Source organism: Astatotilapia calliptera, chromosome 2 (genome assembly GCF_964374335.1).
Source record: "Astatotilapia calliptera chromosome 2, fAstCal68.1, whole genome shotgun sequence".
Taxonomy (NCBI): domain Eukaryota; kingdom Metazoa; phylum Chordata; class Actinopteri; order Cichliformes; family Cichlidae; genus Astatotilapia; species Astatotilapia calliptera.
Genome location: NC_137423.1, coordinates 14,402,119 through 14,421,181, shown reverse-complemented (window position 1 = coordinate 14,421,181; position 19,063 = coordinate 14,402,119). Strand labels below are relative to the sequence as shown.

At 44.1% G+C, this 19,063-nt stretch overlaps 1 protein-coding gene across 4 annotated transcripts in view; it reads right to left on the bottom strand.

The window, feature by feature from the left end:
- The window catches only part of htr4 (5-hydroxytryptamine receptor 4), a 163,110-nt gene that overhangs the window by 71,310 nt on the left and 72,737 nt on the right, over window positions 1-19,063 (bottom strand). For all 4 annotated transcript variants that reach the window (XM_026185333.2, XM_080309274.1, XM_080309271.1 and 1 more), the window contains exon 3: window positions 1,506-1,619. In XM_026185333.2, the coding sequence (XP_026041118.1) occupies window positions 1,506-1,619 (114 nt within the window). The remainder of the gene's footprint in view (window positions 1-1,505; window positions 1,620-19,063) is intronic.

Below are 19,063 nucleotides of genomic sequence, written 5' to 3'. Positions count from 1 at the left end.
GACAGGTGGAGGCGACACAGGCGGCTGGAGTTCCTGAACTGGACCTCTGGGCCAGGTTTGCGCTGTTGGAGCCTTTTGAGGCACTTTTAATAACATCATGTGACCAATACCATGGCTGCTGTGAGGTCACTGTACTAACATTATTGTCCAAGACTTTTTGGGGCACAGTGAGATTCAATGATTTTATCTGGATGTTACTGAGCTCAGCATCCTCCAAATATGATCAGTTCTGGCTCCAAAAAGCCAACATGACTGATTAATGTTAGGCTGCAGAAAATAATGGGAGATGTGACACTGTCCATCTTTTGTTTACAGTTTTTGGTTTGCATAAGCACTTGTCCCACATATAAACCCAAAACCACACAAATCACACACCAACTGTATGTGAGCCTTTACAGACCGACAGGCACGACCACCGTCACAGTGACTGATCTCACCACTGGTAATCTAACAGCTGTTCCTACCTGGGATACTCATGATTCCTGTAAATGATGTGCAAAGAGTTCCTATTTACTTTATCGCCCACGTTCACCAGAGGGACGTCCCCACTGAGCATTTCCCAGTGGACAAAAGAACAAAGACATAAATGTTCTCACCTCAGCAACGTAAGACATCACAGCAGACATGCCGTCACTCACTGACTTCAACATGCCACACACACACACACACACACACACACACACACACACACACACACACACACACACACACACACACACACACTACATCCCATGAGTCAAAGGTCATGAGGGGGGCAAAGAAAGAAAGATGAGAGACGTCAGACAGAGAGAGGGACAAAGAGAAGGGCGAGGTGAAGACGGAGGACTGAAGCACTGAGGTGACAGCAGCTCCCACATGACCCTCCATCCTCAGCCTGACCCTCTGACTCCGCCTCTAATTCCTTCACTTTTCATACACCCTTCTCCTTTGCTTCATGAAGATCAGAGCTGCAATGGTGGAAACCACTTTAGAAAATACAGACACACACGAAGAAGCAGTTTCTGCCATGATTCTGTAGATGTTACAGACCGTGGAGGCAAACACAAAGTCCATAAAGGAGAAAATAGCACATACACATCACACACTGAAGAAGGAGAAGGAGTGACAGCAAACATTAATACACACAGAGGGGAGCTGGAGGAAGAAGAGACAGCAGGGAGAACGAGACACAACTGAACCAAATCACAGGATGACACGAGGAAGCAAAACTAAGGCACAAGGAACACTATCAAAATAAAGGAAGTGAGATCACTAAACACAGACGTGAACGTAACACAGACTCATCACATGAGGATGGAACACAGGGAGGGATTCACATCTAAAGCAGCTAAGAAAAAACTGAATCCGCTAAAGATCCAACAATAACCATTACCAGGAATCAAAAAAATATTTAAATAAGAAACAGGCAGTGAAAAAAAAAAGTGCTGCTCTGACTGTTGCTGATTTACTCTCATGCACATCAGCCAATTACACAGAAGCGCCTTTAAGAAGAAGGTCGTTCCCACCTGAGTTGTCTGTCCTTGCAGACGGCCACCATGACCAACAGGTTTCCAAAGATGCTCATCAGCATGACCAGAGACAGGAAGCAGATCAGGGCCATCCGCTTTGGCATGCTATCGCTGCAGGGAGATAAAACAACACCATGTCAGTTTAAGTCTAAAAGCCTGCTAGGATTCTGAACTGAGAGGATTCTGTCACATTTCAGGCGCCTTACAGTAAAAGAAGTTAGCCAGGGTGGTCTCTGCCTGCGTAGCTACCCTTGGAAAACACTGCTGTAATGTTTATTGATATTTGCAAAGGTGTCAGAACTCATCAGGCAGGATACAGAGAGGCTGTCAGCTCTCATTTTATGTGAGAGAGAGTTAAAACTGCAGAGTGACCCCTCATGTGGCATTTATTACAGACAATATTACAATCTTTCTTTCATCAGCCTGCACCACGCGGTGGAGCAACAAGAAATCAGCCCTGCTCCCTGCTTGCGTCGGCTCATTAAGTTCAGCCTCTGGAGCTAGTCATTAGCTGTAAAAGCTCCATTCAGGTAAAGATGGATTTACCTGTTCTTGTTTGGTGTCTCTGGCTAAGAGGATGTCACTGAAAACATTCAGATGCAAATGAGATTTATTTCCATCTCCAAGGTAGCTTGCTGAACCCGAACAAGCAGCCAGGTGCAGCAGTGATGATATCCTGTGTATTTAAAAGCAGAGGTCTCTTCCTCTGCTGCACTGATTGCTTCCACCTACATAAGCACTCGGAGAGGCTTCAGGATGCATGGATACGTTTCACAACAACAAAAAGAGACTCGGGAGTCACAGCGAGGAACAAACTCCCCTGCAGGTAAAACAGTATGGAGCAGAAGCTGAGAGCCAGAAGCATCTGCACACTCAGAAACAAAGGTGGACACATTTATGCTGTACCTATCTGATCAGTTTGAATCGTCACCAAAGTTCGCAGCAGACATTTTGTCATTTGGGTTTGATAAATGAGCGTGAAAGAAGCACTGAAACCAATGCAGTGCAATCGTCTTCTGTGAAACCATTCATCTGCACAACACTGCTGCAGGTCGAGGGGAGGCGTAAAACGGGCATTTCACAGGTCACGTGACCCTTCTTCAGCTTTAAGTGGTCCCTGTGAGCGCCCCCTGCTCGAATCACGGACACTATGTGTGATCATGTTTCATGGTGATGATTCGACGCTCTTAAAACAAGAATCAGTGATGACGTGGTGCTTCCAGCTAGCTTTAAACAGAACCTCTGAACATGACCTGCTGCCAACCAGGTGATCAGTTCAGCACCAGTTACCATGGTAATCTAGCCAGGTAAAAAGAGAAACCCTTTAAGAAGCAGAAAGCTCACACAGCTCAGTAATACACTAGTCTGGCTTTGTAGCACAGGATAGTCGAATGAAGATCAACAAACCAAAGTGTGAGTGCATCCTATCGAGCAGAAGCAAAATAAATAAAGTCTGCAGCAGCAGGTGACCAATCAGAAACCTGCACAGGTGTACCAACCGCATGGGATTTTACAAAGAAAGAGATAAAACAGAGAATTCAGTCTGAAAGTAATAAAAACAGCGACACAGAAGGTCTAAAAGCTTCCAGGCCCTTCTAGCTATGTGCAGCCCACAGGACCACACAGGGATCTGATGCTAACGTCCTGGTTAGAGATCCTCAGAGGTCCCGAGTCTGCCCCCGCTGCGTCAAAGCCCTTTTAGTAACAAAGGGGCCTAAATCAAAGTGCTTTCAGTGTTTGGCGGATTCATGCTATTCATGGCAGAGGTGCTCATGTCCTGGCTCCAGCGTCGCTGCTGCACCTCAAAGCTGTGCTCTGATTTTCTATATCAACTTTCATACACAGCCTGTTTGAAAGACCCCATTTCCACCTCCTGGGGTCGAGCTGTGCTGAGCCTGAGACACAAAAAGGTCAAAGCAGGCGAACGATCTTTGTATAATCCACAGAAACCCGGACACAAATCACTTCTCTCCAAAACACAACAAACAGCATTTACTGAGGTTAAACTGTCATCATCAGGAGCATAAACACAAAAACACACTCGCCTGTTTGACAAAGCTCATCTTCCAGCGATAACCGAGACGTCTTTGGTCATAGATACAGAACTGACATGTTGCGTATTCAGTATCCAACATGGGGAATATGATATGATAAATAATACAGGCTAAAACTGCAGGCGTTGCATTTTCGCCCCCGCACGCGTATAACCTCTAGAAAATGTCTCGGGTCCAGCCAGCGTGAGTTATGAATCGAAGCTCCTGGAGCCACTTCTGTGGTTTGAGAGATCTCAGAAAGCGACTCTTTAAACTCACACTTGTTTGACATCGGTAATGCATCACAGCAATCCTTCTGAGGTTTGCTGTCTCTCTCACAGCTCACAGCCTGGCGGGGAGGTGGGAAAACACAATGAACGACAGCGACTGACATGGCTGGGCGGGCAACATCTCCCCACATGAGAAAATGCAAATTTCTACAGGAGAAAGTGACGTTTAGAGATGTTTATCTGTGGCTTTTATGTACTGTCCACATTATCGGTAACATGCAAACATGAGCCTCTGTGCTGAATTCAGAAACCTGTCCCCGTCTGCCAAATGATTTCCCTCTCAGCATCCGAGGTTCAAAGGCAAAGTGATAGTGTGCAAATGAGGCTTGTTCTTTGATCCGTGATGCCAGTGCACTAATCAGATCAAACGGGAACGCTGACTTCTCAACAGAAGCATCGTTACCAAGAAATAATCAAGAGGCTTCACAATAATCCTTCACGTCAAGTTTGTCACGTACACCTTTCCCCTAAATGAGACATTGATACGCTCATTATGGCAGTATCACCTGGCTTCTAACATGGCGACAGGTACGAAAGTCGCTGTGCAAATATTGGCTTTGGTGAGAGTCTCGGCTCATTTTGCTTTTATAATTAATGGATCAGCTGCAGAAGCTAGAGCAGTGCTGGGCGCACACACTTACTGATCATTAGCTAGAGTCATGTTCACTCGCTACAACTGCTGGTGGTCTGCTCCTTAATGAACAATTAGGCCACACCGTCCGATGAAAAGGATTTTATTTAGGATTTAAACTCCACTGTCAAAACCTTAAACACAAACTTCCACAGCAAACTTTCAGCGAACTGACGCTTTGACACTTAAACTAAGAGGTTCAACATTTCCAAGCACAACACTGTTGTTGTTATATCATAGTTTTTTTCTAAAGTGGGAGTAAAGTTTGAGTAAATCATATGACGATCCACCTGTCACCAGGTTTACAGCTGTTCTCACACAGAGCTCGCTCCATAAAAAAGGGACGGTGCAGCAATCACATTAGCACATTAGGACACACACCTGACCCATACCTGGGGATACACACACAGCTGAGGACAGCCTGCTCTTGAAGCCATTATTTTAAAAAGTGACAGTGAAGTGCAGCTAATCCAACAGATGGATGAAATATGTGATAACCCTGTGATATTTATACCGTGCTGATAGGAGCATGTCTTGTTCATGTCTTGAACTTGTTCAAGGTCAGCACGGGACCACACTCAATACTGTTTAGTCTCTGAGTCTGAACCCAAGAGGACGTCTGTGTAGGTTCTCAGTGTTCCAGGTCAAGGTAGCATGAAGAAAACTGCACTTCTTCAGGTTTGTCAGGCCCTTTCAGCTCTCATCCAAGTGGCTTCTGCAGTTCTAAAGGCTGATGTCCCGCCTATTTAACCCTAACGCCCAACCCCAATCAGTGTGTGGAGTGGTTGTTCTGTTCTGTCTGATGGAACATTGGTTCTCGCCTGAGCATCTTCGCTGATTTAATAAATGCACAGTTTGGACAAACACGTGTTTTCAGTGGTCACTTGATGATGGGGGACATCAAGGTGACAACACCAGTAAGGGTTAAATAGCCATCACTGTCCATCAGTTTTTAGGATGGACGACGTCTTCAGGATGAGAAGCAAGAATGAAGGCCAGCTGCTGGGAGGCAAACACACATCAGGACACCTGCATCTGTGTCTTGTTTGGGACTGTGACTACACACCTGACAGAAGGCTACACCCCAGCATCACACACAGTAACCCGGCTCCTGATCACTCGTCAAAACGCGCTTAATTAAGCTGTGACTTCTTCAGATTGAGTGTAATGTCTCATCCAAGTACGTTATAAGGTAAAGGGTTTGGAAAGAACACAGCCGATGTCCTTTGAAAGCAAATGTGCTTAAAAACAGACGGCAAAGGCAGGAATTTCCTCTGCTGCTCCTCAACGATTCTGCAGACGTACAAAAAGGGCTTTCTGCTGTTGAAGAAGAGAGACTGAGAAAGACAAACAGAGAAGCTGTGGAGCAGTGGGTTTGAAGGATGAAAGACATCAGGTAACGTGAACTTTGACCTGAGTTAAGCTGGGTAATGCTGGGTATGCTAGGTAATCAGCACAGAGCAGCCTCAATTAGGAGCTCAGAGGGGACAGATGAGCGGGGAAATACCTCCATCATCCATGACCGAACATCTGGTTTCTCTTACTCCTCGTGAAGACTAAATGCACATAAATAATGTTTTTGCACATTCTTGGCTCTGAGCTTGATATTCTCAGTTGGTCTGACTCTGGTGAGTGACAGCTGGAGAGCCAAACCTTTGAAATATGAACACACACGTATAAAAAAAATTCTTTTACAGCTATAGGGGATACCATATCATGTGGCTGAACTAAATGAGCTGTCACTGATTGGCTGCATGGAGCTGACTGTTAGTGAGAGCTGGACTGAGCTCTCAGAAGTCTTCACTGAGGTCCTCTCAGAGCTGAAGCTGCCCGACTCTTACTGTGTCAAGCAATGCCACGTGACAGCGTGCACGGGATCTGTCGAGTCAACTGAGGTGGGCCGACAGAACCGGTTCAGAGATTGTTTTGTTAGTTCCACCTGCTCGCAGTCATTTCCCCTCCTCACCACCTGACCGCAGCTGATGCAATCAAATCTGCAGAAATGCCACAGGGTGTGGTGACGCTGGTGACGCAGCTCGTCTACACAGCATAAAAACACACCAAAACCTTTTTTTCTGTTCTCTGTGCCACACATTTACACAATATTAAAGAGAGCATTTACAAAATATTATCAACAAATAAAATGAACAAAGAATCTGAGTGGGGCCGAGTGCACAGTGGTCTCTGAAGTGCAGCAGCCAGGCTTGATGCATCATTTAAATGCTTCTCTAGAAAGTTCATGTTCATCTGAGGACACAGTGTCAGGAAACAAGCTAAATTTATTTCTGGGTGAGACATCCAGCGGGACTCTGAGGTCTCTGTCAGAGAGATGAAAATTAAAGATGGAGGGAGCAGGAAGTCCTGGCCACATCCACGGGGAATTTCAGAGAAGAAGAAGAAGGGAGACGTGAGAACATGTGAATCAGTGATTTCATCTCCAAACTGAACTTCCTCCAGAGACACGGCGCTCTGGCTTTGACAAATTTCCACGATGACGATGCTCGCGGTGCATTAGCGGCTGTGCAACCAATAGACACTGATCATCTGAACCGAGATACCTGAAATGATTATCACTTATTTAGACTTTCAGCTCATTCATTTTCATTACTTTTAGGTTTTCCTCCATGTCAGGATGTGAGATGTTTATTTTAATCAGAGTTCACCAAAATCTACTCAATAACTTTCCTTTAAAAATAAAGAAACTGTTTTTAATGAGTTTTTAAAGAGCTTAATGACTGAGATCTTAGTAGTGACCATCGCTGGCAACAACGGCGGAAATACTCTCAAGAATCGGTCAAGCGGCATTTGCCTCCCTGGTGGGAGCCGTATCTTCATTATTTGCCTCTCCATTGATTTGTTGGTCCTTCGGGCGTCCATGGTACTGATAAAATCTGTCTAAGTTTCAGAAGCCCTGATTCATCGATTGTCCGGTTTTCTTTTTTCAGCTTTCACAGCTATAGGTGAGCATAGAGAAAATAAAACTGTACTACAGCCTTTTTTATTTTATTGGCCGAGAAACGTCCTTAGATTCGAAGACTTTATCAGATGACTTCATCATTGCTTTAGCCATTGCGATTCTTCTTTGGCAATAATGATAATTGTTGATGAATAATCACTGGATAATGATCTCACTGATAATTAAAAATTTATCATTAAAATAAAGTTCTTGACCTCTCATTGTCATCTATGTGGAAGCTGCCATCTTTGTAGTTTTCAGTCGTCAGGATTTTGGTTTCAGACATACATATTCCCATGTTCTGGCTTTCTCGTTAAACAGTGCAAAGTTGCGGCTCAGCCCAAATTTAATCAGGAGTTAGTCCTTTACAGCAGGCTCCTAAAAATAATTCTTCTTTAACATCATCTAAACATACCATGCTCCTCTGAGAGCGCTGTCTCTAAAAGCATATTGTTTCACATTATTTTATTATAACAGTGAGAAAAAGACTCCATTGTCTGCTCTCAAATGCCATTTCAGCCTCACACCCCACCCTGTCCATCCAAACCCGTTTTCTCTGTTCTGCTCATCCAAGCGTGGCCACAAGTTTACGCACACACACAAGAAGAGTGTGTAAACAGCGAGGATGGCCTCCAATTTCCAACCAACAGCTGCCTGTGTGCTGCTCAGTCAGGGTCTGATAGCGGCGATCTCTCCGCTGGACTCGAGATTATTTTCTTTGCTCTGATGGGTCTTTTAAGTGTGGCTGCAGCTACTGAGGTTTACTTCTGAACGACAGGTTTTGGTTTCTGAGTTGTGAGACCGAAGTTTGGGCCTAATTAAGTTCTGTTATCTTTACCTCACCAATGAAACGCGTTTAAAGCATAAAGGAGTGCAGACGAGAAGCAGCAGAAAGGTAGGAAACACAATGTGCTTTCCAAGCGCGGCTGTCAGAGCTGAAAGCGCGGTGAAGTGTTTGTGACAGCTCCGGCAGCCTCAGCTGGGGGCTATTCCCGTATATGCAGACAGACGAACATTGTAAGTGACAGACAGTCAAGTGTGACAGCAAAGAACTTCCTTTATTACATTTTTGTTTTCTTTATAGTCATGAGGGGCTCAAACCGGTTAATTAGGGAAAATTCTGGTTTTATGACACCCCATCGCTTCATATGGCCGCCCTGAGCTTGGTTCATCCTGGAGGTTTCTTCCTGTTTAAAGGGAGTTTTTCCTTCCCGCTGTCGCCAACGTGCTTGCTCATAGGGGGTCATGTGATTGTTAAGTTTTTCTCTTGTATGTATTATTGTAGGGTCTGCCTTACAATATAAAGTGAGATATATAAAGAATGAGATCACAGATACAAGCAGCAGATGTAAGATGAGCACTTTGCTCATTTGGAAGGAGCTCAGAGCTGATACTGGTGTTTTGGACATGACTGGTACTGGCTTGGGAACACCTCAGTGTCCCCTGAGAAGAAGTGAAGTAAGTGGCCAGAGGATGGATATACAGATGGGTGGAAGTATGTATTGACAGATGGATGAGTGAATGTTAGACACGTTAGAAGGACAACCTTGGTCTTATACAAATCTGTGGTTGGTTTAGGATTGTAAAGACCAAAGCACCTGTTTTAATGAACGAGAAGCCAGAAACTCCAGCATGTTCCACTGATGAGCATCTCGCAGTTTGTCAATAACACTTGTCATTTACATAATTTCATCACTGCTGTTCCTGAGAATCCATGTTGCTCTGTGCTGGAGCCTCACAAATGGATGGAGACCTTCATATTGTTGATGTTTTATCAGATTTTAAGCTCATTTTGCATTTATTTCAGCCCACTTATTTCAACTGCTGAGACTGGTGTGTGTTTCTGCTACAAATAAAAAAAAAACAAACACCAGTCTGTCGCAGGGCCCAGAATGAAAGCACTAATATATATTTATAATAATCAGTTTCTATTGTCTGTGATCAGAAACCTGAAGCACTGAAATAAAAGAAGCGCGGTGACGACCTGACTGCACCTGACATTTACAGCGATGCATCATCAGGATATTTCTGGCTGTGATGATGGGTGATAGCGGCACAGAGTTCAGTGGATTGTTTGCACAGATAAATTAAGCTCCTCCAAGCTTTCTGAGTGTCGCTAACATCGTGATTGGAAATGTCAAGTAACTCTGTCAAGTGTTTCAGCTGCAGAGCTGCAGAGCAGAGAAATACATTGTTTCAGTCATCACAGTTTGCTACACAGAATTTCAGTTTCAGAAAATCGAAAAGGTTTGAAGGTGTCTGACTGAATACTGTTTATAATCAGACCCAGTGGAGAACTTTGAGATAAATTTTCCTCACAAAACAGATAAAAACCACGAAAAACAGGAACAATTTAAGATTCCACAGGAGAAAAAAACACCACCTGAATCAGACGAACTGCAGAACACACAAGAGAAGCAAACACCATCATGATCACTGCAATCATTCAGACACACACACACACACACACACACACACACACACACACACACACAGGTTTATTTGTCTCGATCATGCAGAAACACCCTTCCTTAAAAATCCTCCTCGTGTGTGTTCACACATCTATTCACATCTTTCCCAACGGCGCACCTTTAATCAGCACAATGGCAGTCGTCCACTTCAACACTGTTTTTAAAGCTAGACCGAATTTACACTGAAAATCCCTCCAGTTCATTTAAAAGGGAGTAGGGCTACAAATGAAAGGTCATTTTAAATTCAACTTCCAGGCGCTTTGAAATCCAAACTGTTCCTCAACAACAACTGGTCTCATCATGTATCCTGAACACGTCTCCCCAAGGCTGCGTGCCGTCCACTAACGCCATTCTTTTAGGCTTCGAGCAAAATTTTTAGCCAACTGCGTCGCAGTGCTGCCTGCGCTCATTTTCCTCGGCTCATATGCGATGCAGCATCAGTGCTTTCACGTCAGGTTCAGCAATTGGACTGACAGATGACTGGCAGGAGCTCTCTTTGCAGAAACACCAGGACGGGGACCAATGCTTGACTTTGTAATTCATGCTCTGAAACCGGACAGGCATGAAAGCTGTTTGGAAAGATTGACAACTTGCACAGAAATTGGTCTTAGTTCAAGGCGGTTACTCATGCTCAGGTTCAATAAAGCTTGATCAATTTTAGGCATGCAAAGAGACAAATGGCCTCTGAGATCAAAATTTGCTGACTGTCCAAACCCACAGTCTGGCTGTGACTCCGTCGCCTCCATGCAGACGTAGACTATCCAGCTTTGAAACAATTTTAAGCCAATTGGCTCCTACAGTACGTGCTGGACCACCCGGAGACTTGGTATGTTCTCTGTTAGAAAAACCAAAACCTCCAAACCTCCTGCAGATGAGCCTGCCTGTAACCATAGTAACAGTAGTTTGGCCTGTTGCTGTGATTCTGACAGCAGACCTCTGATTAGCGGCCCATGTTTCAGGTACGTCTGCTGCTTTTGTCCACCGGCAACTCTGAAAAATGCACTCATACACAGAAGAAAGTGTGTTCAGATGTCTTTGACAGTAATTAGACATGTCAGACTAACAATCAGTTTGTAAACTCATGCGTTGGTCTCTGACGATGAAGCTCTGTTTGGAGCACTTTTCTACAGCACTTTGTACAACATGGCTCATTTACACATTCACGCTCTGAGAGCAGCTCTGGGTTCCTTCTTGCCCGAGGGTACTTTGGCATGCAGACTGGAGCAGCCAGGGATGGAACAACCCACCTTCAGTAGATGACCTGCTGAGCTCCAGTAGCTCCAGTAGCTCCTTTTCTACCTTTGGATCTGTATGAAGTCATGAGGGACAGCCAATCAGAAGAACGTTGGTTTGAAGTGGGAGGAGCTTGCTCCAGACAGAGAATGAGAGGCCCTTTCACAACAAATATTTCAATTTTTAACAATGGTCGAATAATTTGACTGCCATCATTGATTACAGTCCTCTGACATGCTGTAACACATGCACTGCCGTTATATTAACCTGACGGTCCTGACGCATCGTACACAACTAAAAGAAGTGTGCCTTGCCCTCATGCACCTGTTTTCATGATGATGACTCATCATCTGTTACTGCTTCACTGACCGGTAGAGCTGCCAAAGCTTTAAATAATGCAGAGAAAGAAGCTAAATTAAGAGAAAAGTCCAGGTCTGTTTTTAATTGAATGATCAATCAACACTAATGTGATAAATTTTGTAATTACTGAATATAGTTGATGTAAAACTTCACTTAAGCCTTGTGAAATCACAGATGTGAGTTTCATAAATGGGTTATAAATTAGAAGTACCTTCGAAAAATCCAGTTTGCTGGAAATAATAGAGGATATTTTCAGTGTAATAATATAATCAAGGGCCAAGAATAACTGAGCACATTTCACAGCCATAAAGCTCGTCTAAAGTCGGAGGATGATTGCCTGAACATAATGCAATGACGCGGTCTGCCTGAATGGGATAGGTAATGATGTGTGACCAACGGAGGAGGCAGAGAAGGACAATAAGAGTCCACGAACCAACCCAACATCAGAATAGAAAAGGCCCACGCAGTCTGTGTGAAATCTGCCTGGAGATAGAAACGGTCAGGAGGCCTGGGACGCCCACTCTGTGTGATTATGTTAAGACATCATCACTACTGAGTCCTTCTCAATGAATCCTCTGCTTTCCCCGGTGGGGAAGGGTTAATTTGGCCCCGGATAAATGAAAGCGCAACACAGACTGCATGCAGACACAGCCGAGCAGCAGTCCAGATTAATGGCATCGGTAACGAGGTCCGTTTTCTCCTGAACTTCCTGGGTGTGATGAGTTTAGCAGCTCTGGTGCCACTGGCTACACCTCTTTATTTTGCTAAGCAATACTGGCTCCAAAGTGAAGGTTTGATTGGGTAATCAGACCAGTGTCATGTGTGCAGGAATGTGGACCCGAAACCTTTATTTAGGCAAAGAAAGAGTCCACAGATATAAACAGAAGACACACTGGAGATAAAAACTGCTGGGAAATAATAACAGACATCACAAAGAGCAAGGCGAGAGCTGGAGCTCTGAATATACAAAAGCTGATTGGGCTAACACGTTAACACCGGTGTGGACAATCGCCACAGCGAGGAAATAAAACTGAAGACGGTAAAGTGAGGAGCAATAATTAACAGAGAAGTGCAGACTAACCTAAGCATGGCAGGAAACACAGAGGGAATACACAAAGGTGAAAATCGAGACCACAAACAAACAGACATTCATTTAAACAGAAGCCCACGAATATAAAATACTGGTTAAAAGAGCCAGGACCACGACAAGCAGACGACATGAATTAACTATGAGGAGTTCTCCCTGGGCAGCCGTGATGGTGGGAGTGAACCAGTCTCAGTCACTGTGGGAACCCACAAAATAAAAAGAGTGAAAAAGATTAACACAGGTGGAAAACTTCACCTTAGGCAGGCGTTCACGTAGTCATTTCTACTGTAAAACAAACCAAAATACCTTCAAATAAATCCTCAGTGGCTCACTTCGACAACCTCTTTCTGATCACAGAGCAAATCTCTGGACACTCCATGGTTTTGGTTTAAACATGAAAAGTGCCTTCAGGTTTGCACTTACTTCATAAAATGTCTTAAAACAGAAAAGCATCTCCGTAAAACTCTGTTTTCATTCAGCACAAATGTTAATATTATCATTTGTATTTATTGAAACACAAAGACCGCTCAGTGAGTTTACTTCACTGTCAGCAGCACAGTGAAACAAACCAGACTGAGCTCTAAATAACTTCCTCCTTTCAGCTGCAAGTAAGATAAACCTACCAAATGTAGGTCGCCAAAGGTCACGTGTTACAAAATGCACTTTTAAATAAGTAAGAACACAGAGACCATTTCAGACTGAGTCACAGTCCTGAACTAAGGCATCAGCTCCCCACCATAATAAGAGTCACTGACTAATTCAAACGTTGTGTGATTCAAACTCAAATTAGTGACAGAGCAGCATGAGCCATCAGTCAGCCGTCAGTGCTAATGTGGAATAAAAAGCCCTGCAAGTCATTTCAGGCTAATTGTCTCATAACGATTTCCCGAAGGTGCGAGGCGTGATTCTGGCAGCTTCCCACATAAACGCATCCCAAAGGCGAGGAAACAGGCTTCAGGCAATCAAATATGAGCTCAGCTACTTTACATCAGCTGGTTTGGTAGGCCGTTTCCTCCCAATTATCAATCATTCATTGGCCTCTTCTTGCAGGCCATCTGGAAATGGGTTGCACCTGGGGCCAGGTCTAAGCTGATGTTACCACATGTGACCCATCGCACGTCCTCGTCTCCGCCCACAGACCGGGTGAAGGGGTGAGGACGCCCTGACAGGTATGCCAGGAAGGAAGGAACAGGAAGTGTGTAAGTCCTAAAGTTTTAGATTCAAAGCTTTAGCTGACCGTGTGATTGAAAGGAGAACAAATGGCTCCTCAGACAGTGGAGCGTGGGACAGACTGAATCCATGAATTATTCCACCAAACACGGCATAAGGAGACTCTGGGACAAAGTGAGGCTTTATGGTAATGTACCGGTACACGATGATAATGCCCACATCATCATGCTGATGTTTACCAGGTTCAGTGTTAACCCTGTTCACCGTTTCAGTTTAGGGTGTGACATCACCAAGGGCCTTGTGGACTGTAAGATGTGGGCTGTCATCATTTTAGGAGTCATAAAACTTGTTTTTTGAAGTGGGATAGTGGAGCGCATGGATGGAGAAAACAAACGGAGTTGAGCTCCATTTTTGGAGAGTGGGAAAGTGATCGTTGTCAGCACCAACTTGTCAGAGGAGCTGTGGTTCTTCGCGCTCTCATGTCTGCTTATTTTTCACAAAAAAAACCAAAGGAAGTTCTCCATGCTGCTCCGACCTGCCAGCTTTCTCGGAAACTGGCATATAAAGTGTTTACCTTGGAGGCGTGGTGTAACGGTAAGGTTCAAATCAGGACTTCTGGTATAAAAAAAAAATATATATCCAGAGGTTTTATTTTGGTGCCTCAGAGGTTTGTGTAGGTTCTCACAAATATATAATATAAAATTATGCAACACTGAAAAGAATTCCCTTCTAATGGTGAGCAGCCAACAGCCAAGTTCTCATAACAGGAACACACAGCAGACTCAGTATAATGTACTCAGCGTGCCACGTGATGATACGTGGGGCAGAATTCTTGAAGCATCTTATTTACATACTGACAGAGTGATGATAACACTTTCTTAGTAATAAACTGCATCCATCTGCTGAAGGCTCCTGGCAAAGTTCAAACTGGCGACAGTCGCAGTCAAACACCGGGTTGGGTTGCCAGGCAACATGTTTTGACCAAGTGTACATGAGCCTGATTTTGTTTGGTCCACCAGCAGAGAGATGCCCACAGACCAGCCTGGCGATTAAAGTCACCCACAGAAGACTTTGAGTCACAGAAGGTGTGGAATCATATCCGAGTGTCGCTTAAATGTTGAGCATGTGTGCCGACATGATGGTGAAACAGAAAATCAGGAAAAGATACTGCATGATCTACTAAAACAATACTGTGCTAGCGTTTAATGACTCTGGCTCCCCTGCACTGAAGCAAAGGAGTTTGCAGTACGTTTGCAGCGCTCCGAGTTATTTACTACCTCTGACAACTAACTGACTGACTCTCACTGACTGTTTACTTATCATAAAAAGTGTAATTGGGAGTCACAGCTTGGGCATGTAACACGGTCAGTTTATGCTGAAAGCACAACAATTATCCACAACTGTGCAACTACACAAAACTTCAAAATGTCATTTTAAAGGACTTATTTATGAAAATTATTATTTGTAATGAAAAATAAATTTCTCTTCTAACATGCAGAGAAGGGTTGAAATTTGTAATTAATATGCAGCACAGACACACACACACACACACACACACACACACACACACACACACACACACACACACACACACACACACACACACACACTTTCACTTTCAGGTCTTTACTTGTTTTGAAGCACATGTGAGGGGAGACGTTCAAAACACTCACTGCGGAAGATTAAGGTGGAAGCTTCTTTGTTTCTGACTCCAGGAAAGTACCTGACATTACCAATGCAGTTATGGGTGTAGTGATATTCCCACCCTTTACTATTTTTTGACAGTTTTATGAGTTTATGAAGTAAAAGCGTACCTCTTGAAAATTCCCAGCTGACTTCCCAGCTGTTTCATGTTCAGCTGTTGTGCTCGTTGATTGTTACATGGTTTGCATTCAGGCACAATACTGAGAATATTGTGGGTCATACTCAAAACCCAACATATGAGGGAGATGAGAAACTTAGAGAGAGAGAAAACCATCCACAACTTATGTTTTGTTTTGTTGATGTGGACAAATATGAGTAGAATTAAACAGCAGTCAAATTAACTTGAACATTAAACACATAATATTAGATCAGTCGATATGCAGATGACACATTATTGTTTCTACAGAATCTCCTTCATCACTTCATGGAACTTTAAATTCCCTGAACTTGTTTTATGGTTTTTTCACCCTTCCACCACCCATCCTATCATACACATCATATGCTCAGCCATCAAATATCACAATCAATCCATCTCTACCTCAGGCTCAACTGGTTAGGCTCTGACCAATCAGCTTCAATATACGCTCAGATGGACTCTGTGGATGCTAACCCATCAGATAGCACCTGGCTGCATGCAGAACAAACACCTTGAAATAACGTGAAAGTTTCAGTTCCAGTCAAACAATCAAACAGCGTCTTTGCTTCGAATCATGACACGCAGCAGCAGCAGCAGCAGCAGCAGCAGCTCTGACGGCCTGCTGGAAATTTCACTCAATCATAAACACTCCTCTCTTTTTCAAATTTAGTCTCATCTGGCAATTAGAAAGAAACTACACATGGATTAAAAAATGCTTCACACGTCTTCAACATATTATTCATATTAACATCCTGAAAAGGAGGTCATTCATAGAGTAATTTACGTTTTCTGTTCTGGACTGAACAGAGAACTGCAACTCCAATCATCCATCCAAGTAAAATCCAAAAATGCAAATACCTCAGAGCTAATCAGCATCCTGCACAGAGAAACATGACAATCTCCCAAATAAGTAACTCCTGGAGTCACAGAAACATCGATTTCATGGTGAGGAATGCAAACCTACAACTCAGACAATATAATTCACAGAGGGGGGGCTCACATCACAAAACACACCACATGACTAAATCCACATAGATGGCTTTGCACATCAGCGAGTCGCCTCCCCCCCCTCTGCACCCATCCATCCGAACAAACAACCTCAACGTGGCTGGTTACGCTCCAGTTCTAAGGAGGCGGAGCTCTCATCATCAGCAGGAAAACTACAAGTGTGGTCAGCATGGAGCGTCCACATGAGCAGTCTGACAAAGTTTTCAAATGCATCAAGGACGATGACTTAACTTACTTGACTTCCCTCTGGGCTTAATAAAATCTCTCTGATTCTGAACGTTATGCATGCGTATATGTATTAACACAGGAAAACAGACCTGAAGCATAAAAATATGCATTAAATTGTGTTTGCTGGACTGATTCCAGTGTTATAATCTATCAGTTTCGGAGAGGAAGCCTCTAAAGTAGAACAGAATGAAATTCACTGCTACTGAAACAAATTCCTGCTGATTTTTACTGCAAGACTTTGGGAGGTTGCTTTGTGTTGTAGAGGAGTCTCCTGCCTGGGGATTAATGTCTGCTGATGCTTTTTAAGTTCTGATATTGAGTGCACATAATGCCAAAGGGATTCCCAGACAGTATTCACTGAGCCCAGAGAAACTGCCTGAGTCACTGAGAAGATTAATAAAGGGGAGACATAAATAGAAAGTGTCGCGAAATCGATCAATGTGGAGCAGTGTCACAAACCACGGAGGCCCCAGAAAAGTGCAATCAAACGTTGAGTTTGATTGCACAAGCAGACAGAGTAAAGAAAAAAAAAAGCAGCAGTCCCAGGACATTCTCCAGAATAGACTGAACAAATAGAGGTGATGGAGGAGAAGCAGGATAGGAGCGGCAGCTGCAGACTGCAGACTGCAGACTCTGTCCACATCTTACCTCAGTGTGACTGGCCCACATTAATCCATCATTCTGTGTCATTTCATTGGCTCAGTCCAGAGAGGCCTTCAGACTTCACCTCATGCCAAAGAAATGTGGGTAAAACTAATGTGAAACTGCTCCTTCCACCGTTTCACTCGTGCACAGAACAGCATCTTTATCGAGTATCTGAGTTCTTCAGACGACTGTGACTGCAGGAAGCAGAGCTCATTTTCTCCTTACTGTTCACACTGTGGGAAAAGTGAGTTTTCCTGATTTAGAAGAAATGATGTGATCCACATTACAGCACATTCACATGTGGCTATTTTAATGAGGAGCTGGTAACATGATAATTACTGAAGCATTTAGTTTCATGCACGGCCAACATGGTGCTAAAACTGTCACCTCACAAAGGTTAAAGACAAAATCATCTTTGCATTTGTGATGTAGTTCAAACTTTAGCAATGAAACACTTCTTTGTTGTTTTCTTAAATTATGGCTGGAATTCCCCAAATGTTAAACTCTGTCTGCTGAATTTCTTGGAGCATTTAAGTCATAAAATACTGACTGATAATATTTGTTCCTCAGAAAGGACGATGCTCCAGTGAGCATGGGGTTCTGACAGACATGTGTGACATGTTTTTCTAGTCTTGTGTTCTTGTACAGTAAATGCTGTTGCCCAAAGTCCTGATCTGGGGAAATAGCTGAAATTTGGAGAGCTGCAAATGAGACGTTCTGGAGACCTGATGCATCATCATCATCAGAGACCTGCAGCGTGCACCACTTAAGCTTTGCCAGAGTAATCAATGAAAGCTGGTGCACCTCCTACAGAGAGCACACATCCCTGCTGCTACGCAACACCCCAAAGTATGAACTTCTCGTTCCTCTGATGGACTCGAGGGAGCTGACGCTTACCCGTCGCTGCCTCAGGCAGAAGCTCTGCTCTCATGTTGAGGCCGAATATTTGTCTTGTTATTGCACGGAGCTGGATTGTACAGCGAATGGTTTATTCACCAACATTAGACTGACTATAGATTTGAAAAGATTCTTTGTGGCACAGGTGGACAGAGACACAAATGTCCTCACTGCCAAAGCTCTTTAACTACTGTCCACCCCGTGACCCAACAGCTAGAGATCCTCCTTCAGCAGCAGTAACTCACAGTGATGGTTCCTGTGTGACGTCATCAGTCTCTCTCATCGCTGTGCAGGAGTTTTGGTCCGCTCTTCTTCACAGTGTAGCTTCAGCTCTTTGAGTTTTGCAACATTTATTCATGCACATGCTGAGGCCTGGACTTTGGACCACTAGACCCCACATGGGGCGATTGTGGCTCAAGAGTTGGCAGTTCGTCTTGTAATCGGAAGGTTGCTGGTTTGACAGTCTCGGTCGGACCGAGGCTGGGCAAGACACTTCACCCGTTGTCTACTGGTGGTGGTCAGAGGGCCCGGTGGCGCCAGTGTCCGGCAGCCTCACCTCTGTCAGTTCGCCCCAGGGTAGCTGTGGCTACAATGTAGCTTGCCATCACCAGTGTGTGAATGTGTGTGTGTGTGAATAGGTGAATGACTGAATGTAGTGTAAAGCGCTTTGGTGTCCTTAGGGACTAAGTAAAGCGCTATACAAAAT